This window comes from Strongylocentrotus purpuratus, unplaced genomic scaffold, assembly GCF_000002235.5.
Source record: "Strongylocentrotus purpuratus isolate Spur 01 unplaced genomic scaffold, Spur_5.0 spur5_scaffold_8, whole genome shotgun sequence".
Classification (NCBI taxonomy): domain Eukaryota; kingdom Metazoa; phylum Echinodermata; class Echinoidea; order Camarodonta; family Strongylocentrotidae; genus Strongylocentrotus; species Strongylocentrotus purpuratus.
This window is the reverse complement of record NW_022145614.1, coordinates 8183118-8206715: the sequence shown is the minus strand read 5'-3', so window position 1 is coordinate 8206715 and position 23598 is coordinate 8183118. Positions and strand designations below refer to the sequence as shown.

Here is a 23598-nt window from a genome sequence, read left to right as displayed (position 1 = left end):
AAAGAGCCCCCGTGAGCCTTCACACGGGGGCTCTTTTAGTGCTGACGGGGGCTCTTATTTTAATACAAATTTCCATTGAATTGGTACCCATGAAGCTCGATTCCTTGTTTTTTATCATTATCATTTATCGTCCACGAGCCGCGTAGCGGCGAGGCGATTTTTGTTGTTGCTATTTTGAACCCCCGTAAGTGATGCTTTCCTGGCATCTACTGACATCTATACTGTGTATAGGTCTGGACACATGATTGCATTTTTCTATGCACATCCCATTTTCACTTGGCAGCCCAAGGGGGAGGGGGGGGGGTAGGCTGAGGGTTAACCCCCACCCCCGCCTAGATCCGCCCCTGCAACATCTTTGGTCTTGTTCTTCTTCTCGATATTGATTTACTGGTCGAGGTACATAATTTGCTGGTCTTTTAGAATCACCAGATTTCAGAGGATTTAGTTAAAATGTTATACGATAGTTTTAAAAGCCGCATTTTGTCCAATAATATACTTGAAATGCCCGGATAAACCCTGTAAACCAGTATATTATGCCGGTTTAAATCTAAAACAGTAAGACTCAGACAATATTATGAGAGTAAAGAATAGGATCTCACCTTTCAAATGGTGTCAGTTATTATCTTTGTTAGTTAAAATGTCATACGATAGTTTTAAAAGCCTACAAAGTATAAAGCGCATTTTGTCCAATTATTATATACTCGAAATGCCCGGATAAACCCTGTAAACCCGTATACGCCGGTTTGAGCCCTAGGTTAAATCTAAAACAGTAAGACTCAGACAAATTGCTTTGGCATGTGACAAATTATCAGAGTAAAGAGTAAGATCTCGCCTTTCAAATGGTGTGAGTCATTGTTTTGTTTCCTTTTTGATTGTACGATTTAGAGACACTATAGGCCCCATTATTGGTGGCTAGCCTCCTTCTTATTGGTCGGAGGCTTAATGGTCGCCAGTTCAACGAACGGCGCAAGAGCTAGCTTCCCACACGTAGTCTCGGCGGAACACAACGCTGCCACCCGTCATCAGAGACTGAAACTTTCGGTCTAGATCTACGACATTTAATGCAACTTTGTGTGACAACTGACACTGTGTGGGTTAAGGTGAGTGAACCCAACTTTTAATGTCCAAAATGCAAACCTAACTGTTAGTGTTACATCCTATCACATGGAATTTGTCGTTAGTGTTGGGCTTGCTACCTAATTAATTAACCATTCTAGCTCAGTGCTGTTTTGTGTATAAAGAGGCCCTAGACGTAGACTAGAGCCGATCCGACGACCGACCAGGGAGGTGTTAACTCACATACCCTGGACTAGACAGCAATAACCATCTGATTTGGGTCATTTCTTTAATAAAACTGACATTTGTTGTCATTCTGTAATCGGAGGTCTAGTGGAGCCAGACGTAGTCTCAGTGGAACAACCGACGGTATAGTACTATTATAGTAGAGACTGAAGCTTTCGGTCTAACCCTGGACTAGACCGAATTTTCCGTCTCTTTCGTTCGTTAGCCTCTTATTGGGGTAGGGTCGGCTCTCTCTTTAGAGACGGAAGCCGTTTATACACATGTCCTTGCTAACGCCACGGCCAGTCCTGGTCGTAGCGTTTTGCCCCCAAAATCTTGACTGAAATAATCAGTTTAATAGTCCCTTTTTAGGAAATTATGGGTCAAAATCGAAATCCATTTTGAAAATCTTTTTCAACATGGATTCCGATTTTGACCCATAATTTCCTAAAAAGGGACTATTAAACTGATTATTTCAGTCAAGTTGGTAAGTGGAACTGATTTATTATAGCCTAGGCCTAATTTACAATATAACATGCTCGAGGTAAAATGACATTTTGGGGGATTTTGGGGGCAAAACGCTACGACCAGGACTGGCCGTGGCGTTAGCAAGGACATGTGTATAAACGGCTTCCGTCTCTAAAGAGAGAGCCGACCCTACCCCAATAAGAGGCTAACGAACGAAAGAGACGGAAAATTCGGTCTAACCCTGGACTAGCCTTAAGGGGCTCCCTCGAAATGTCTTTTATGATATCATAACAAATATTTCGAGGGAGCCCTTAAGGCTACCCTGGACCGACCCTACGGCATACCCAATTAATTCAATGAGGAGTGTTGACAGAAAGGATTGACCACAAATGGCACAATGCCTATGCCTATGTCATGTGTAAATTACTGGTGTGAGTGTGAGTCTACCCGGTTCAAGTCCAAGTGGTCGCGATTATACGACCTTTCTTGAATTAAAAGCAGAAGACAACGTAGCCTTTCGTCATTTTCACGTAGCCGTAGGGCGTAGGTTTTTCACACTAGACTAAATTGGACCCAACCATTCGTCAGATTATGGGTTTATTTCACGAATATATAAATAATTTACCTCCAAAAATGTTGTGACTGTTGGTGATATGCTGTGCGTCAGGTGCTGAGGCAAAGTAAATTTAAAAAAAGCATTTTTACATAATTTTAATTTGTATGTAGACCCTCAACACAATGGAGTCCCTGCCTTCCCGGCCAATCCAATGCAAAGGGGGGGGGGGGGGGGGGGGGGGTACTCACATATTAGGACTACCTGGGTGTGCCACTCTAATGGGTCACTTTTTCACAAAAAATCCCTAAACATGCATGGGTCCCACTTTTAATAAAAATCGCATTAAAAATGGGTCTGTTTTTTCAAAATTTGCAAATTTTTTGGGTGTTTGCATGGCTATATAAAGCCAGAAAAAACACCCAAAGAACAACAGAAAATTGTGCAAAATTGGTCTTTTTTCTAGAAAAATGACCCCTAATAATGAGTACCGGTAGGGGTTTCGAGGCTTGAGCGGCACACTCACGTCCAAACCTAATCTAAGTGTATTGTGTACATTATATGGGTTATTTAATGATTTTTGTTTTAATAGTTTTACTGTAAATTTTTATGTTTATGATTTTCCAATAGTTTTACATGGTAGAAAATTATTCTGTGCAAAGATCTATTTACCAGTATAGATTCATTCATAATTATTTATACCGTAGATCATCATTGTGAGTGGTGCCTACATATTTATTTAAAGACCATCAATACTAATGGGCCAGAAGGGATTAGACCACACAGTGGTCTCATTAACTCAACTCTCAACTAACATAAGAAAAAGAGGATCATGGGGGACCAACAGGCACCGATAGGGGAATTTTTCTATATATAGAGGGAGCAAGTAGCTACAAGTAGGACAGTGGGGCTTTAAAATGCCTTGGAAAAACCAGACTACACAGTGATGTGAGTGATATTAATAAAAATTGAAGATTCCTACTTTTATTTCTGTCTATAGGTGACCAAACCAGATGAAGTCATCAATGACAGCAAGCACTGCAAGCACTGCAAGCTTCAATTGAATGCTCAAGGATATATCATAAGAAAGATACAAATGGCAGAGTGCAATCAGACATGTCTGAATCAAGTTATTGTACCAGGAGAAAGAGAAGAAAATTGAACTGTGGGCAGCCTTATGTCATCAGTCGTTCCAGACGCAGAAAAGCAAGAACTGAGCAAGCTAATTTAAAACGGGAGGAGCAGTGTAGAATATCTTGCAATATATCAAACAACAAATTGGAAACAGCCTTCTCTAGATTGCCTTTGGAATGCAAAGTAAGAATATTTTCCTTTTTAAGTGATACTGAAAAATGTGAGATAGCCACAGTATGTTCGGATTGGGCTAGGGTAATAAGAACACCACGTCTGTGGCAAGTTGCTGATTTTACCTATGCTTTGGCACGAAGTGATCTACCCAAGGACAAATGTGAAGCTATCAGATGTATAAAGGAGAGGGCTACCAGCTATATATACCACTTTGTTTCAAGGGGAGCCCTGCTTCGTTGCCTTTTCTTTGAGCTGGATATCATCGAAGGCGAGGAAATATGGCTCAAATTTTTGATCTACCTCCTCAAAATGACCAACTCGCATGAGCTCAAGGTTGTTCATGCAGAATGGACAACCTCTCCAGAATTCATGCCATTTCAAGCAGAGGAGATGACCTGGAAGTCGGACAGGGTCAAGTCATTTCTGTGCCTGCTGACCACTCTGAGCGAGATGTGCCCTGCCATTGAAGAAATCCACACTCCTTTTGACTGGTCATTTTCTTCTGTCAAAGCACTCTCAACATTCAAACAGTTACACACACTGGAGCTTGATAAGTACTGGGTATTTGCTGTGCTACGGGAAGAGAACTTGAATTATTTGCTGGAGAGCTTGCCACGCCTGAAGAGGTTTAAGCTCAGTGTGAGTGTGCCTTTAATCGGAATGTTGTCCTTCCCACAGTACATCATGAGTTCAGAATCTCTGGAGGTGCTGGACATCTCCAACAGTACATGTTTCTTCCTCAGGAGTGTGCATCTACCAGCGCTAACTTCGATTGCCACGGCAAGGTATGCTTCGCCTCTATTGATACTTAAGTTATAGTGCCATTCTGACTCTCAACAGGTATTGTTTTAATACCATAGCAAGTACATTACAAAGAAAGACAACAAAGTTTTTAAGATCAATGATTTCTTGATTAATAAGGTCTTGATCTTTTTTGCAATCAGGTGTAGTTTTCAGAAGAGAGTTTAATTGTTGTACGTAAAACACAAAGTCTTGAAGAAAAATGTTGGTCTCGATTTTAATTGGCCCCACCCCAAAATGAGTGAGTGGTAACTTTACTGGTAAGGTATTAAAAGGTATGTATGATCTTGTCAATCAAAGTCCAGAATATACATCTATGCATGCACAATCCCATCGTTTTGAAAAACAGATTTATAGATAGATGTACATGTAGTGTTATTTATGTTCATTTTTATCAATTTCATTCCAGAAACTGTTTCTTATCCCTTTACAAGAGGACAAAGGATGCTCATTATTGGGAATATCCAAATACATGTAATATTTAAAACTAGCAGCTTAGAACTGTTTAAAGAATCATTTAGACATAATCATAAATAATTGAAATGTTTGAGGGTTGGTTGCTTTGTTTGTTTTACCTGACTGCTGAAAAAGCGTGTGTTTGCTTGTAAGCAACCAGGGGATAGAGGGTCTTGATAATGAGGATTAGCGCCTTACCAAAGGGCACTAGGGCATCAAATAAGTTTTGAATCTGGGACCTCCAGGCAATGAGACCACTGCTTTACCACTGAGCCATTGTGCATTACTATTAACATATTCAAAAGGGTTGGATCATACACTTATAAACATCATCATCATGAAGTAATCATCATATACAGTGTATGCATTTATAAGTTTACAGCTTTTTCTTCTTTCGCTTACAGGAACCGTTGGACTGGTCCACTGTTGTCTAGAGATGCCTTGAGTGTGCCTTGCCTCTACAACATTTAAAGACTGGTGCCCCAAGCCTAGCAATCTACAACCAATGCATTGTGAGAGAGGACTGGAGGTCAAGGGTCACACCAGTGTTTGAAGATGCCTTGAAATCAAGCTGCTACTGCTCAAGACATAAGCGAGGAAACCTCTTGTATTAGACTATTACACGACTCTTTTAATTCCAATTTAAATACAACTCAAGATTTTTATCTCAAAGTGTAACAATTGAGGGAAAAGTATTCCAAATATCATTACAGAATTATTTTAATATGATGAAACACAATTTGAAACATGAGATGAATAAATGAACACTCACAGTACTGTGTATAATAACTGGGATGGTTTTCTGGGGATTTCCTGGAGATGAAATATTCTTAAAATTTTAAAATACATGTGTCAGCATTCTGAGAATCATTTTATTTTTTTAGCAAGATTTTATCTCATTCAATATATGCCCATTTGTTATGCAAATATGCAATAACCATTTTTTTTATTTTTATAGATTTCACTCTCATCATGTTCAGCCAATAAGATCACTCTCTGTCAGACTCTTTGACAAGAGAGCTTGAATGCGTTATTTTTACAATTTTCCCTGCACATGCCACTTAAAAGCGCAAAAACATGCTTTTGCTAGGATTTCCTTGAAAGGTGACTGAAGTGTCCATTTGCCAGGTACATTAAGGTGGTAAGTCCCCAAACTTTAGTAGGCATGAAAACTTAAAACACATTTAACATTCCAGTAATTCCCATTTCAAAAAGTGATTGGATTTTACCAGAACTAAATGTCATGACTGTGTCTTGCTGTGGCAATGGAAACATTCATGAAATGTAGTCCTAGTTAAAGATCAAACCACTTCCAGAAAAGAAAATCTCTTGGGAAATTTGTAACTTTTTATGCACAAAAAAGTTGTATCCCACTCTAGTCGATTCAATATTATATTTTAAAGATGGTAGCTAGCAAATTTGCTTTGAAACACATTTTAATCTAGGATATGTGTGATTTTAGAATTTTAAGACTCGATACATAAATGCTTGATTTCTTAAGAGTCGTGTGACCTTTTCTTAAAATTTACTTTTATTTCTAGGTATATGCTCTTAAAAGTCCCTTTTTTTTTTTACATGTAACTATTTGTATATGATTCTGCTACAGCCAGGATCTGGACTAAGCATTCCAAAGGTGCAATATATCATTGACTAGACATGTCTTATAAATTTATCTTTTTTCCACTTTTGTATTTTTCAGACTAGTGCAAGTAACATTTTCACTTGGTTTGAGAGAGAGAACGAGACAGACAAATAAAGGAGAGAGAGAAAGAACGAGACAGACGAATAAAGGAGAGAGGGAGAGAGAGAACGAGACATACGAATAAAGGAGAGAGGGAGAGAGAGAACGAGACATACGAATAAAGGAGAGAGAGAGAGAACGAGACAGACAAATAAAAAGGAGAGGGAGAAAGAATGAGACAGATGAATAAAGGAAAGAGAGAGAGAGAGAACGAGACAGACGAATGAAGGAGAGAGAGAACGAGATGGACGAATTAAGGAAAAAGAGAGAAAACAAGACGGACGAATAAAGGAGAGAGAGAGAACGAGACGGACGAATAAAGGAGAAAGAGCAATAAAAGGATTTGTGCGACATGAGACAAGAGGAAGATGATGTATACTAGAGAAGCTCAACAAAAAGATATTTATGATGGGAGTGGAATGGACAAGAAAGAGCAGGAGAAAGATTCCATGTTAGGGGAGAGAGAAAGAGAAAATACAACAGAAAAATAGACAAACCTGAAAGTGTGAAGGGTTTGTATGATGGGAAAGAAAGAGATAGGTGGACAAAGAAAGAATAAAGGGGAAAATTAAAAAGGATGATCAAGTGAAACCATCTGATCAGTAATAGAGAGAGTGGGGAAAAGGGATAAAAAGAAAGATTTGCATAATGGGGGAAGGTGAAGATGGTGAAGAAAAGGAGTAACGAAGGTTTTGATAATGGGGAGAGAGATAGAGAGGAAGGACATTAGGATGGAGCGGGAAATAGGTAAAAGTAAACGAACCAGAGAGACCCGGGTGACTGCAGATTGTGTATGAATGGCAGAAGAGTGCCAATTATGGATAATGCAAACACAATTCCAATGTTCCGATCCTTCTTTGACTTTGTCTACAAAAGATTTTAATCTTTCAACAGTGATGTCAATTCTTCATAAATCAAAACTAAACAGAAGTTTGACAACGGTTTGTGGCACGCCCTTCTGCAGAGCGGGGGGGGGGGGGGGGGGGGGGGGGGGGGTAAGAGCACTTTTTTTCTTTTTTCTACAATTAACAAATTTGAGGGGGGAACCCAACCCCCTGTGTACGCGCCTGGCAGGGTGTATTTAGAAAACATACTCATCCGACCCTTCGGGAGTGAGGCTTGACTATTCATGTAATTAATACAGTTAACCCAAAGAAAGCTAATCAAGCTATCTCACAATTGGGCTCAAATGGTGAATACAATATCTGTACATTAAAGAGTACAGCAACTAGAGTTGCAAAGCTTTAACTTTAATTTCAAGGGCGTTTCATTGAGCTTGAATTCTCGATGGTGGGTATAATCTGTACATCTGCACATGTACAAGTTCATGTACAAGTTCATGTACAAGTTTGCCTTTTCATGAAACAAATGTCATACATGCTAAACTAATGTCCACTATATAGTTAAAAATAAGGGTATAACGATATAATTATTCAATGAACTACAACAATTGAACAAACACTTATAATAGTCACTTGTTTGGTTTTATTTACAAAGTCTTTTATAAAACAAACATAATATTTACATATATAAACATTTCAAATCTTCTGCCAAGGATTACTTTAATTAAAATAGTATACATGTAGTGAAATGAGTAATAATAGATAAAAAAAAAAGTATACCGTACTGATAAACATCCCTCGAGTCCTAACAACCTATATTTCATTCAAAATTCATAGAAACTAAAAAATACCTGGTAAACAAAACGCAGTACATATAAATGTATGTATTTAAAGCAGGACTGCACTACCTGTGACTACTTGCATCCTCTATACAGCCAACAATGCCTAAGCGGTACCCGTTGATCCCCCATGGTCCCCTTTTTCTTATGTTAATTGAGAGCTGATTTGATGAGATAGCCACCTGTCAGTGACCATGCAGGGAGGTCTAATCCCTCCGGGCCAAACATGTGCAGATGGGCTTTAACGAGAAGGGTCTATCTTTATTTGTGGATTGTTCAGAAATTGCACTCATGATATGGTTTGAACTAACAAAACAACATGTAACCTTTCACTGTGTTCAGATATTCCCATTCTTTTGGCATTAGAATTAATTTTTCAGAGAAGAATAATTTCAACTTTTTTGTCTTTTTTTAGAAGACAATAAAGCTAGACATGGTATGGCTCACCAATAGTGTCATTAAAGACCACATCCAAACTGAAAAATATCACAAAAATATCCATGGGAAGCTTATAAGCCATAGATTACAATAATATCAATTATATGCTATTTTAGTGTCTGTCAAAGGAGTATCAGCTCTCTGAAAACTTGAAATCTAAAACTTTGAAAAATCAGAAGTTGTCAACCTAAAAACTTGCTTTCGACTTGATGACATCATCTTATGTGGAGTACGGTACACAAATTCAATATGACTTTGCATTAATTAAACAATGCTCATCATCTTAGCTATACAGTGCGTCTCAGAAAAAAAGAAACCGAAAATTATCAATGTTTGATCATAACTTGATCCCAACAGGCCTTATGTAATGCTCTGCATTTTTCCACCAATCACTCTAGACAGAAAAGTCATTATCTCACATTTCACTCGCCCGAAGACTCTCCAAGAGACCAAGTATTTCTTGATGGGACCACAGGTTTGTTGTGTGTGAGATATTTACACCCATTAATGGCATTTCCACCAAGTCTGGCAGTGTCCACAAAATACATATATGACCTACTGCATATGAAAATCGACTACCATCTCCCTTGACTAGTCAATAATGACAATTTCTGTTACATGTACTGGGGGGTGTTTCACAAAGATCCTAAGTTGAACTTATCTATCAGTTGGACTTAACATTTATGGAAAGCCGTTAGCATCTATGCAAATATTTTGTAAAAGTTATTTTAAAAGGCATAAAATGTTTATTCAAATCATTTATATTTTTATTTATCAAGGAGATTTCATGTTCTTGATGTGGAATTTATAAAAAGTCTAAAATACTTAATTTTTCGTTTTTTAATATATTTTATTTTAAGGCTTCAAATGGCTCTCCATAATTTTTAAGTCCAACTTAGAGTTAAGTTCGACTTAGGATCTTTGTGAAACACCTCCCTGGTAGGCTAAAAATCAGGGTTTAATACCTCATGGATCAAAAGGAAGCTGAAGATTCTCTTGAAGGTTTGCAGAGGAGTGTTAAAATGATTCCTCTAAGTCGTTGGAGGTGGGAACTATATACTCACAAAATAAACAAAATAATATGACAAAATGGTCTCTGATTCTATGTACAGGAGTACAGGTTTAAAAATGCTAAACACTATTCAAGAGTACTTAACATTACAGGCTTTGTAAACGGGTGATTGCTAAAGCAAGTTTCACTGTTATCTATTGTAATGTCATTAATCTACTCATATCTATGGTGTGTCTTTAAAAATCTAGGACAAACAATATGAGAGTAAAACCGCTCCACGTCTAGAGGCCCTGGCTAGTACTCGCGACCCTGTTCAGTCTCTGGAAGACTTATCGTACATGTAGGTGCGGAAGTGGGTCTCAAAGCAAGTTTCACTGTTATCTATTGTAATGTCATTAATCTGCTCATATCTATATGGTGTGTCTTTAAAAATCTAGGACAAACAATATGAGAGTAAAACCGCTCCACGTCTAGAGGCCCTGGCTAGTACTCACGACCCTGTTCGGTCTCTGGAAGACTTATCGTAGGTGTGGAAGTGGATCTTAAAGCAAGTTTCACTGTTATCTATTGTAATGTCATTCATCTGCTCATATCTATATGGTGTGTCTTTAAAAATCTAGGACAAACAATATGAGAGTAAAACTGCTCCACGTACGTCTAGAGTCGCTAGTACTCACGACCCTGTCCGGTCTCTGGAAGACTTATCGTAGATGCGGAAGTGGTTCTTGCCCGTGGAAAGGACCTGTTCAAAGAGGTATGGTAGGGCGGTAGAACTGATCCCTGATGGATGGAGCTGTCTGAGGCCTTCCAGGACATTGGGTCCTTCAAACTTGACGACGCAGCGGAACGGCTCCTGACGGGTTGCCATCCTCGGAGCAGCACGAGTACCTCTGAATTTGTTCTCCATCTACGAGAAAAAGGAAACAATCGATGCAACCATCTTGCTAGTAACTACAAAAAGAACACACTACTATTGATTTCTCGAATAGTGCGAAGGTGTGCAGATTCTAATCATTCTGGATAAGCCGAAATGCCATATAGTGCTCAAGCATACAGGGATTAAGTATTAATCCTGATGAGACTACCCTGAGTAAACAAGACATATTATTACCATTATTTTTATTATTATCATTATTATTATCATTATTATTATCATTATCATTATCATCATCATCATCATTATTATTACTACCATTTTCACTATTATAATTATCATCTTTATTCATATATTCAAAGATTAATAAAGAAACGAATGAAGAAATTCTCCTGATAATTATGTCGGCAAAGCTCTTTTTAACCTATAATCAATATAGTACACTATGGTACCTACCTCATAGACAATCCTTTCCAATTTGGGCTGCTTGTTTGTTCCAAACGAGCTGTCCAGGTCTTTCTGGCACTTTTCTTCATCCTCCACATTCTCTGAGATGAGGGATTTGTCTTCCAAATCAAGAGAATCTCCTGAAAGTATAAAGATAAGATAATTGCTTTACTAGTGGAGGTGTCGTGGCTTGCTGCAACAGTAGTAAAGCGAGTAGATCACTGATTTTAACCACTCAACGGCCCATTACCTTTTTTCAAGCCTTTACTTGCTACATATCGTCTTGTAATATAAAATCTGCTTTGCGGAAGTACATTGCTGAAGTAAATTCTTGGAAAGGGATGGTCATTGTTTAAATACTCCGATGTTCTGACATACTGTATACCTATCTGAATTTTGCACTTGAACCAATGCACAAAAGACTTGCCTGGGGAGTGTTTCACAAAGTATAAGATCGACTTTAAGTTGGACTTAACTATGGCAGGCCATTCATGACACTGGTTGCTCTCACCATTATGATCTTTAGATAATATTTTTCCTTCAATAATGAACTATCAAAAAATGTAAATTCTGTAGATTTGTGACCACAATTTGCACATCCCTTGAGAGACCAATGCAAGTAAATGGTGAGAGAAAACAGTGGCATGAACGGCCTGCCATAGTTTAGTCCAACTTAAACCCGATCTTAGTCTTTGTCAAACACTCCGATGGGACGTATACTATTCACATGTAAAAACTACAAGGGTTGTCTGGATGCAACACGCAATCTCTAAATGAAGCAGCGAGATTGTGGTGGAACCATTGGGTTGAAAGGGTCCTAGCGTAGGGTAGTCTATAGCCATGATGATCTACATTCCTTTTCAATATTTACACAAAAATTCACCAAAAATTATGGATGAAATATCAAAGCATCTTGCAACTTGAAAACAAACAAGAGAAAAGAGAAAAGATTTTTAAATTTACCATGAGTCAATAGGAAATGTGAACATGAATCAAATTTGAACAGAATTACCAGTCTTACCTCTTCTCTTCCTTGTCTGTGTCTTGACCAAAGGGTTGGTATCGACTTGGTTGTGTCTAAACTTTGAGAACCATCCCTGAGAGGCAGGGTTGAGAGTGAGGTCAGCCAGGGAATCTAGATGGTATCCGGTCAGCTTGGTTTCTTTACAACTGGTGCAGCCAAGTGATAAAATCAAAGCCTGCAAGATCAGGGAGACGATCGTGTAACATAAGCTGCCTAAATTTATATGTTATTTTGATATTGTTACATGTTATGAAATTGCATATTTTATCTTTGTACATATTGTCATGATGATGGAAATAAATTTCAATTTCAATTTCAATTTCAATTAAATCTTCGAGGATGTTAGAATGAATACAGTATGATTAGGAGAAATCTTGGATGAAAATAATTTTCATTGATTTTTCTGAACTACTTGACCAATTGAAGCTTTAAGGAAATGGCAGTCAAATACATTTTGTCTCCAAAGACTCTCTTACAATTTTCTGGTCCATCTATTAGAACACCATTACATCTACAGCTAGATATAAAGTCGACCATCGTTAATTATTAGCTTGTTTAATATTGTCTGAAGAAGCCTGCTAATGCAACTTTTTCACAAGGTAAATAAGATATAAGCTTGTGCAAGCAGAAAGTTATTTCCAATAAACTATTTATTTATAAATTTGCAATAAATTGCTAATATTCCCCAAATCAAAGCAGCGTCTATATGTAATTGTGATCTGCATTTGATACTCCATATAATGATAACTACACTTCCAAGTCTTATTTAGGAGAGTGAAGCTCTAGTGCGTGTACCAGTTCAAATCCCAGCTAAGATACAAATGTCCCGTTATTAATCTTACTCTGCCATTCTGCACTGAGGTGTACCTGGTAGGAAGAAATTGATTCAACCAATGCTTGAATGCTTAGCAGCTAAGGTGTAATATAAGCCATGAAAATAGTTTGAAGGCCTTTGGAGCATCCCTCTGAATGGATACATGCCCATCAGCAAATGGTGTTTTAAAGACATATTATTGTTACCGGTACTTGTACATTGGCTTTAGCACAGCTGCCATTAGGCCAAAAAAAACAGATGTTGTATTGCCATTTAGGTGCCAAAACATGGTTTGGTCTGTCGGAAATCTTTTTTGTTTGTTTTACTTTTCTTTTTCTTTTTTAATTTTCTCTGTGGGCTGATATTTCTCAGCTTCTAATGCTATAGTACGGTAATACTTTTTTGCTTCTAAAAAACAGTAAAAAAAGATAATAATAAATCAAAAAAGCTGACCCTACATTTCAAGATTTTTGGGTGGGTCGCAAAGGGCAATACAACATCTCTTTTTTAAAGGCCCTATAGGGCTCTCAATCATGCAATGATTTTCTATAAATATATCAATATTTACCCATTCATTACACCTTGATAAGTACATACAACTACATTAAATGCCTGTTCTACAGATGTAAACACCAGGGGCCTGTTTCATAAAACTTGTTATCTATAACAAATTCTAAATTTTCAATGACAAATTTGTTCTCAGCCAATCAGATGCCATGATTCAGTAGCTTATAACAGTAGCTTGCAACTTGTTATTGATATCAAGTTTTATAAAACAGGGCCCAGGACACAATTCCCAAGTCCATGGTGGCATCCTTATATCACCTGCAGAGGCCAGCAATTATTTGACAAAAAATTCTGCAACCTTTCAGCCAAAGTTACCTGCATCACAAACTGCATGAGTCCCTTCTTCCTGACGGACACAATAAGATGACGGGAGTGAGGATAGTAGACCACATAAATGGTGTTGCTGCTGAAAAAGTATGCACTATCTTTTCCGCTATCGTAGATTCCGATGCGAAGCCAAATGGCCTCCCCACGCTTGTCCATGCATAGATCCTGGTGTGAGATAGTAGATTTAAGCATACATGAATTAGTTTATTTCTTTAAAAATAAAGATACCTTAATTTGCAATCACCAAAACGGCGTTCGTTGGTGATCGGAAAACTAGGATCTAAGTTCAGCCAGTACAAGTGAGGGAGTTTCTGAACTTGTAGACACTAAAACTGTCACACATGTAATTAAATTTGGATGTGTCACAGAACGCTTATTGAGAAACCTTAAAGATTTATAAGATCCTTGTTGGGGGGGGGGGGGGGGGTCAATTTTACAGGAGGTAATTATCCAGCTGCTAATTGGCCAGGGGAGATTTTCCAGGGTAAAGTGTCCTAGAATGCGATATCATTGGTTCACACATGAAAACAGATTGAATCTCACATACAGAGAGAGAGGGAGGGAGAAAGAGAGAGAGAGAGAGGGAGGGAGAAAGAGAGAGAGAAAAAGTTAGAGAAAGAGAGAGAGACAGAGATTGTGTATAAAAAAAAGATGATTAATGTCACATTTTACAATACTCTTATGCTCTCCTGATTTGTGACAAACTGTTTTCACATTTTCATTTTCTGAATTTCAAAAACAACCTCTAAAGCAGGCCTTCTCAACTGGCGGCGCGCGCGCCACTCGTGGCGCTTGCGGTTAGTCAGAGTGGCGCGCGGCTGTTCCAAAAAAATAATAAAAAATAAATAAAAATTTAAAAATAAAATTTAAGAAAGAAAAAAAATCAAAAAATTATATTTTAAAATAAAAAAACTCAGCAAAATCAAAAAGTCGCAGTCGAAGTTGAGCCCAAAATGTAAGCAAGCCATTTTGTTTGTTTGATTTTCACTTCATTTTGACATTTTCCGTGTTTATTGCACCAAAATAACTACATGTAAATTAACTTCCAGTGTAGATTTTAGCCAGGAATTGTACTAATTATTTCACATCAATATGAAATTATGATTGATGTTTTATGGAACAAAAAGGTGTTAAAATGCCACATCTGGGCCTTAAAAAAGCCCTAAAATCCACTAGGTTCCGGGGGCGTCGCCCCTGGACCCCACCCGGTATCGGCTCGGTCGCTACGCTCCCTCGCAACACAGTCACCAAACATACAGGGTTGGCACTTCAACCTCAATAAATGTTTATTTTGGCGCTTCTAATAAACTAGTTGAGAAGGCCTGCTCTAAAGCCTCTCTCAAGTGTTGGGAGCCCCAACAAATTCGACAAAAATTTGATTGCAAAATTTAACTTAAATTGTATCATAATGTGAAAAAGGATGACATTTAAGACACACTTCTGCAAAGATCTCCCTCCAAAAAATATGTTTGAAGACAAATATTGATAAAAGAATACATAATTTGGGTTTCTTGTTATACACAGAAAACCTAAATGTTATATTCTTTCATCAATATTTGACTTCAAACACATTTGTTTTGGAAATCCTTGAAGAAATATGTCTTTAAATGACATCCCCTTTCACATTATGATACAATTTCAGTGAAATTTTCCCATCAAATGTTTGGGGCTCACAAAACTTTAGAGGGGCTTTCACAGTTTTTCTTCATCGTTTACTTACATGCTTAAAGTAGACAGAAATGTGCTTTGTAAATTTGTCAAAATACACTTGAGGGTCAAAAGCCTTCTTGCTATGATCTGCAAAATAACAGGAATGGATGAAAGTCAACAAGGAAACAAAATGCAAAAAACTAACTATAAACAATGCAGAATGTACAGCATAAATAAAACGACGCAAACATCTTTGTTAATTTGTTTGAGAATTTGAGATATTAATCAAACATCCTCAATACATGCAGGTAGGGTTTACTTCTAACGGCAATAGCATACATGCCAACATTTGAAAATCAGAAATCTGTACAAATTATGCTATTTAAAAAAAAAGAGGAACAATCCTAACTCTCCTATTCAATATACTACAGACAAATTTGTACAGGAAGAGGAACACCTGCATTAAAATGATAATTATCTTCTCCCAAAAAGAGAAATGTTCCTCTTTAATCTGAACAGTTGGCATGTATGCAATAGCATTGTATAATGTATACCAGTAGTTACAAATCAAATCAATCATCACTTACATTAATTCATATTCAATTGGCAAGTAACAGCATTAATAATGATAATTAATAGTAATAGTAGGAGTAGTAGTAGTAGTATTAATAATAATAATAAAAACAACAATAACACTACTACTACTACTACTACTACTACCACTACCACTACTACTACTACTACTACTACTACTACTACATCTACTACTTCTTCTACTACAACTATTACTACTACTACTACTACTACTACTACTACTACTACTACATCTACTACTACATCTACTACCACTACTACTACTACTACTACTACTACCACTACTACTACTACTACTACTACTACTACTACTACTACTACTACTACATCTACTACTTCTTCTACTACAACTATTACTACTACTACTACTACTACTACTACTACTAGTAGTAGTACATCTACTACTTCTTCTACTACAACTATTACTACTACTACTACTAATGATAATAATAGACATTTATGCTTCTGGGGTTGAAAATTATGATGAGGTCGAGAGCCATTATTTATCTCCTTTACTGCAAACATGCAAAGAATGCCCCTCAACTTGTACAACTCTGTGAACTAATCTTCACTTAACATCATAATAATCATAACTGTATGGTCATTATTACTCTGGACAGCCTCATTATTATTGATACTGTTCTTCCCAAGCGCCCTGCACCCGTTACAAAGCATCATCATAGAAAATTGTCGTTATTTATGCCTGACTGCCTGTTTGTTATTCTTTTTTTCTGATACTGTGGCGGGATGTGACCAATGGGAGAAAATTGGTTGTAGGTACTTACCTTCACTAAGTCCCTTGAGTTCATACACACACCATTTCTTCTTCTCTGGATGCCTGATGCTACCTGCATGGAGTTAGACAAAAACATTGACAGTGTAAACTTTCTTCTGAATGGTTAGAAAGTAGACATCAGGTTAATCAGCATGCTAAAATAATCTTGTTTCCCAGACAACCTTTCATTACTTACAAGGTATATATATGTTATGTATGACGTCTGAAATTAAGACTATTCATGTCTTGACTTGTCATTTTATGTATACGCATTGCCCAATGTACCGCGCGCAGTTTCCATCGATGCCTTCATCGAATAAAGTCCATGCTACCACCATGTAGTTTTAAAGTTACGAATACGTCTTTATTTGTCATCTTTATTTGGCTGAACATCAACCTTGAACATTGACAGAACATAATATTGGCGACGAGGTCGAGATGATTAGTTTGGTTTTGCCGCAGTTTGCTGAAATAAAGTAGACTTGAAAAAGTTTCTCCAGCAGAGATCCGACATGGTTTGGAATTATGCCTGTACACGTGCAGTTTTTTATGAACGCTTTGCCGTACAGCACGTACAGCTATGGAGAATAGTGCATCAGCATGTATTCAGCAAATGAACCGAACTAATGGAGCTGAGTTTGCCTAATTTGGATGAAAAACTCTTTAGCCAGGAGATCCAGCAGTTGATCGTAGGTGAGCGAGTATTTGTTTTTGCTGATGTTGCCTCATCAGTTTAACTTTATTAGCCGCAGTTGGATGAATAGTGAATGGATGCCCCCAACCTAACTTTCAACTTAACGATCAACCAGTGGCAGTGCTGCAGTAGTACTACAGTAGGCCATGCAACTCAGTGGCAGTAGCCAAGCCCATGAAAGCTCCAACCAAGTTCAAGGCCCAGCCCATGGTCAGCCAGCCAGCCCGCCAGCCAGCCAGCCCAGCCCGCCAGCCAGCCCAGCCAGCCCAGCCCGCCAGCCAGCCCAGCCAGCCCAGCCCAGCCCAGCCCAGCCCAGCCAGCCCCGCCCAGCCAGCCAGCCAAGCCAGCCAGCCAGCCCAGCCCAGCCAGCCCAGCCCTGCCCAGCCAGCCAGCAAGCCAATTCAGCCCAGCCCATGGCCAGCCAGCCAGCCCGCCAGCCAGCCAGCCCAGCCCGCCAGCCAGCCCAGCCCAGCCAGCCCAGCCCAGCCCGCCAGCCAGCCCAGCCCAGCCAGCCCAGCCCAGCCAGCCCCGCCCAGCCAGCCCCGCCCGGCATACATTGTTTCAGAATCCAGGTTCCTGTGTCTAGATCTACTGCAGCGTAGACTAGAGGAGGAAGTGTTTTGTTTTAGCCTTAAAATTGAAATACAGGAAGTTGTTACTTCGTGATTGCCTTCAATTTAGGACCAGGATCCAGTTCAGTGACAGTGTCAGTTGACTCAGTTCATAGTTTCGGACTAGTAGCAACCCACCCAAGTGAAAGCCAGACCACTCATCATGAAGTGATGGTGATGTTGATGCAAGCAAATAAACATTTAGAACTCATTTGATAATATTGTCGATTGTTATGATGAATCTGTTTTGTAACTGAGTGTAAGGACCAGTCCCAGACCAGGACTAGTACCATTACAAGTTGAAGTTTAATTCAAGTGTGAAGATGTGGATCTAAGTAGGTCTACAAGTTTAGAGTTAGACATTAGTCTCGGGTTTTTACAGTGTAAATAACAGTAGAACCTATTAACAATCAGACAATAATTACGTCTAGTCTTTGCAGTCTAGTCCAGGTCTAAGTCAAGAATTTTGTTCTTCAGTTGTAAATTGCTTGTCAAAGAAATGTGTATGTGTTAGATACATGTGTGGAAGTGGAAAGAGCCCAAATGTTGTTGTTGTTTGGTATTGGTATTTCAAGTCAAATATTTATGCAAGTATTTGTTATGGTATAAAGTTGTTCATTACAAGTTTAATGCGCCTTACATAAACATGGCAGCACAAATGTTTGGTAATGTCCCTCAGTTGGACTCAGGGTATAAATTTGAAGATTGGATTGAGGTTCTTGAGTCATGGTTTATAGCTAATGATATTACAGCAGATGCAAAGAAGAAGGGTATATTCTTATCAGGATTAGGAAGTAAATCCTATGCCACATTACGTGCATTGTTGCAGCCCAACAAACCAATTGATAAAACTTACCAAGTATGTAAGGATACCCTGTCTGAACATTTTGCCCCCCAACCAACTGAAATAGTCCAAAGGTATAAGTTTTATACTTGTGTTCAAGAATCACGTGAAACAATCCCGCAATTTGTTGCTCGTTTACGCCAGTTGAGTGAAGGATGCAAGTTTAAAGAATTGAATAGCATGCTTCGAGATCGCCTTGTAGTTGGTTGTAAGGACAAAGCTACACAAAGAAAGCTTCTTAGTGAATCAGAGCTTACATTTGATAAAGCGTTGAAAGTAGCCATGGCCATGGAGATAGCTAATAGAGATGTTGAACAATTGCACTCCAGTGACAATGGTAGTGAAGACAAAGAGGTTCACCAGTTAAGAACCACGCAGATGAAAGAAAGGTCTTCAAGCAAGTGGAATTCCAAGCTTACTGAGAAGGAAAAGCCCACAGGTCAGTGGACTGACCAGAAGTTAAGGTGTTGGCGTTGTGGATCGACAAGACATGTTCATCAATCCTGTCCGTTTCAGAAAGAGCAATGCTATCAATGCCAGGAAATTGGACATACTAAAAGCCAATGCAAAGCAGTAAAGAACTATTTTGCAAGATAATTATATTTATGCCAAGTGAAACTATTGTAGATCAAACTCTATTTGTTATGGGGTTAAACATTTTTAATCTTGTATTGTATAAGTCTGCAAAAGTTCAACAGATGTTGTTTATATGTGTTACATAATTATAAGGCAATGATTAAAAGGTAAACATTTATTTTCTTTAGCGATGAAAGCTAATTTGGTGCATTCATCACAAGTGTTGATGTTTTAAAAGTAACAGTGTAAATTGTTCCACATTTTATCAAAAATACTACACGATTTTCATGGAGAAAATGTCACTTATTTTGGTCTGTTCTTTATTATGCCAGGAGATAAGTTAGTTGATAAAGTTTGGATCCAATCAGTTTTGTATCAAAGTACAAGGATTTTGTTTTATTTTCTTGCCATGTAAAGTTTTCATGCATAAAGTAATGCATAAAGTACTGCATAGAGTAATGCATCAAATAATGCATATGTTGACTATTTTCACGGAGGAAAAGTGTTGTTCCTTGGGTGTCAAACAACCTTCAAGTAAAACTTAGATCAGTAAAAATAGGTTGTTATAACAGTGAACATTTTGTGTTGTTGTATTTACATGCATACAAGCAATGTTGCTAGTTTATGTTATACATGGAATAGGATTTTTTTAATAGAATCAAGTTGTGTGAGTACATTCCTATCTTGCCAGTGTCACATCTCTATACAAACATTTTTTGAGAAAATAAGACCATATTGTTATATAGTTCTGCCCTAGTCTGCATGCCAGTTTGATACATGTATTTCATTTTGATGTACCCATGTAATTCACTAAAAGGGGGAGGAATGTTATGTATGACGTCTGAAATTAAGACTATTCATGTCTTGACTTGTCATTTTATGTATACGCATTGCCCAATGTACCGCGCGCAGTTTCCATCGATGCCTTCATCGAATAAAGTCCATGCTACCACCATGTAGTTTTAAAGTTACGAATACGTCTTTATTTGTCATCTTTATTTGGCTGAACATCAACCTTGAACATTGACAGAACATAATAATATATATATATATATATATATATATATATATATATATATATATCCACTCATCAAAAGTAAAAGTTTATGATATAACCTTGTACTCTCCTTATATCATCAATAAAGTCACCACTAAAAATAATGCTGTCCTCTACAGTACTACTACAACTACTACTACTACTACTACTACTACTACTACATACATACATACATGTACTAGGATAACTTTCAGGTGAATGCAATTCTAAATGCTCTCTCAGTGCCAGGTATTAAAGGAGAGGGGTTGTCAGTTTCCATGTGCAGAAGGTCATAATTCGCTGACGCCAGACTTGGTGGAAATACCATTAATAAGTGTAGCCTACACACAGTAGACCAGTAGGCCTATCAAGAAACACCCCCTAGTCTCTAAGAGATTCTCCCAATGAGGGAAAAGTGAGATAATGACTTATTTATATAATGGGGAAATGGATGGAAAATCCAAAACATTACATCAGGCCTGTTGGTCATAACACTGATGATTGACAACACCTGATATTGGGTAAACACCTGAACAGTGTCTATGTAATTCCCTATGAGAGCCCACTCTTACCGGTATGCAATATGCATCTTTAACCTTATTTCTCAGTACAAAGTAAAACATTACAGGGACATAAATGTGATTTCATGCCTCAAAGTCAAAATGCTAAATTTCATGAATTAAAGGTACTATGTCCCATTCGCAGGCCAAAAAAATGAAAAGGTTAAATTCCAACGGCATTTGAAAGATAATACTAATTTAGAACTTCCCTAAAAAAGGTGGGGCTTGAAAATGTCTTCAAGTGGGAAAATAACAACTACCGGGTATTAGTTGTCAAATCGACTTAGGAGCTATAGAGCCAATAAGTAATAGTCTTGATTTTCACACCATTGTACCGAATGATTGTACGTAATATGCTGCGCAAAGATTCAATCAGTTTAATTTTGGCCATCACAAGAAGTGGGTTATTGATGTAGACAAATGCCCTTTAGAGCTCATTTCATGTATGTCATTACCAAAGAAGAAAAAAACACAAAAAAACAGTCAGTCACTCAATAGTGTCTGACAGTGAAGTCTAGCAAGTAAACAGGTTTCCTTGCATAATTTGAATATTAGGACATTGCTAACGTTCAAATTTCACAGGACATACATGACATATTCATAATTCCTGCAAAGTTCTACATAATTTGAGGTTGGCTGCAAAAGGGACATTGTATCTTTAATGGAATAGCTGGTTATCACAGAAGAGGGACCTTTCCAGACAATGTGATAAGATTGTCTGCCAGTAAATGTTTCTACTTTCCATATTTTGATATCCTTTTGATGTAGATTTTTGTGTAGCAGTGTAGTATGTATTCTAATAGTCCCAAATATTAAACCTACATACCCGTACATACATGTACAGTATGTAGCGCAAGTGGTTATACCATTGTTTAAGTGAGCAAAACAACTTACATGAATAACATGAAGAGAAGTGGTCAATCGAGTACTGATTATGCTTGATAAGGAAAATTACATGAATTTGGACAATTCATTTTAAACAGATCAGGTATCCGTGAATACCTTTCCGTCAATGCCTGACGGGAGGCCGCAACTAAGTCCGGGAACTTTTTACTTGCACCATGCATATGGCTCTTGTAAGCACACACACACACACTCCATCAGTCTGCAAGAATCTTTAATTGTGAAGGACGTAACCCAAAGAAGAAGAAAAAGAAATCATGTTTCACAGCTTTGGCATGGTATCAGACAAAAAGTGAAAGCAGATACTTACATAAGAGATCAAGCTCTGAAATTTGCTTGTTGCTGATCTTTTGTTTCTGCAAGAGACAGGGAATTTAAGCATACTGTAATATCAATTTGTAGTTGCAGCTAAAAAAAAAAAAACACTTTAAAATGTGTAACATAACTACATAATTGAGAGCAATATTACATGAAGCAAAACGATACAAGACTCAAAGAAAAACAACTTAACAATTTTAGAGTATTACGGTAATATCTAAAATTGTTAAGTTGTTTTTCTTTGACTATTACCCTAACTTTCTTCAATAAAACTGACATTTGTCAACCTTTCCGAATTCCTCTAGGTGGTCATTGGACTTGGAGCCAGACATAGTCTCAGCAGAACAACTGTTGATATCTGAGACTGCAACTTTTAGTCTTACTTAGCTTAATTATGTCTGTATCTGTATCCGTCCGTGACGTTGTCACGTACGTTACGTAGGGTTAGGGTCAAACGTCAAACACGCCTAAATATTGAAGTGTGATTCAGCTTTCTCATTTTTACTTAACTTAGATCTAATGTCAAAAGTAAAGCAAATCTAGGCCTTGTCTCTTAGTCTAGCAGTAAATTTACTCGATATACTAGAGGCCTACCCTAGGTTTAAACTAGTGGCAGTAATAATGGCTAAATTATAAATAAGAGATTGTAGGGTGAACTGACAATTTACACAGCTGGACATTATTTGTACACCTACCACGCACTCCTGTACGATCTTCTCAGTGATGGATTTACGGGGCACAGTCCGCCCGACAGAGTTGGCCAGATGGGTAACTTCTCGGATGCTTTCCTCGCCGAAGACCCCCCATTTCTTAACGACTTCTCCGAGTTCTTCGCGTTTCAAGACACACAAGACCTTTCTTAGTATGCCTTTGATGTCCGAGGAAACCATTGTTGCCACATACTATTACTAGATTAAAAGTAACTTGAGGAATGTTATTTTCGAAAATTATGCTCACGTTCACTATTTCGTAAATTTGTAAATACCGCTGGAATGGGCTATTTCATTACTGTCTAGGGGGAATCTATTGACATCAAATGATCAATGACAATCTTTCGACAAAATCTGATATATCGGCAAATATAATAAATATTCATTAACAAACTTTGAACTCATATGAGAAACAGTGAAAATTTAATGATTTATGATAGCAAATTTATGGTTATCAGTACGATTTATTGTGAATTTTGTTATATCAGAGACAATCCATATATCCCTGTATAAAATTGGAATAGTCTCAATATTA

At 37.8% G+C, this 23598-nt stretch overlaps 2 protein-coding genes across 2 annotated transcripts; one reads left to right on the top strand and one right to left on the bottom strand.

Moving 5' to 3' along the window:
• The first annotated feature begins 3416 nt into the window (after positions 1 to 3416).
• LOC579849 lies at positions 3417 to 6495 on the top strand. The gene is made up of 2 exons (XM_030975962.1): positions 3417 to 4395; positions 5272 to 6495. The coding sequence occupies exons 1-2, from the start codon at positions 3419 to 3421 to the stop codon at positions 5336 to 5338; spliced, it is 1044 nt and encodes a 347-aa protein (XP_030831822.1). The 5' UTR covers positions 3417 to 3418; the 3' UTR covers positions 5339 to 6495.
• Positions 6496 to 10066: 3571 nt separating this feature from the next.
• On the bottom strand, positions 10067 to 23374 carry LOC584629 (centromere protein N). The gene is made up of 9 exons (XM_030975441.1): positions 23049 to 23374; positions 22346 to 22391; positions 16822 to 16884; positions 15513 to 15589; positions 13781 to 13957; positions 12082 to 12259; positions 11070 to 11200; positions 10441 to 10646; positions 10067 to 10257 (listed from the first exon to the last, which is right to left on the bottom strand). Exons 1-9 carry the CDS (start codon positions 23241 to 23243, stop codon positions 10230 to 10232), a joined length of 1101 nt encoding a protein of 366 aa, XP_030831301.1. The 5' UTR covers positions 23244 to 23374; the 3' UTR covers positions 10067 to 10229.
• Positions 23375 to 23598: the final 224 nt, after the last annotated feature.

Excerpts from the sequence above, each read along its gene's own strand:
- LOC579849 (XM_030975962.1), top strand. The coding sequence starts at position 3,419 with ATGTCTGAATCAAGTTATTGTACCAGGAGAAAGAGAAGAAAATTGAAC. Across the intron at positions 4,396-5,271 it reads ACTTCGATTGCCACGGCAAG|GAACCGTTGGACTGGTCCAC; the intron begins GTATGCTTCGCC and ends TTTCGCTTACAG.
- LOC584629 (XM_030975441.1), bottom strand. The coding sequence starts at position 23,243 with ATGGTTTCCTCGGACATCAAAGGCATACTAAGAAAGGTCTTGTGTGTC. Across the intron at positions 15,590-16,821 it reads ACTCAAGGGACTTAGTGAAG|ATCATAGCAAGAAGGCTTTT; the intron begins GTAAGTACCTAC and ends GTTATTTTGCAG. Across the intron at positions 11,201-12,081 it reads ACAGACAAGGAAGAGAAGAG|GAGATTCTCTTGATTTGGAA; the intron begins GTAAGACTGGTA and ends TTATACTTTCAG.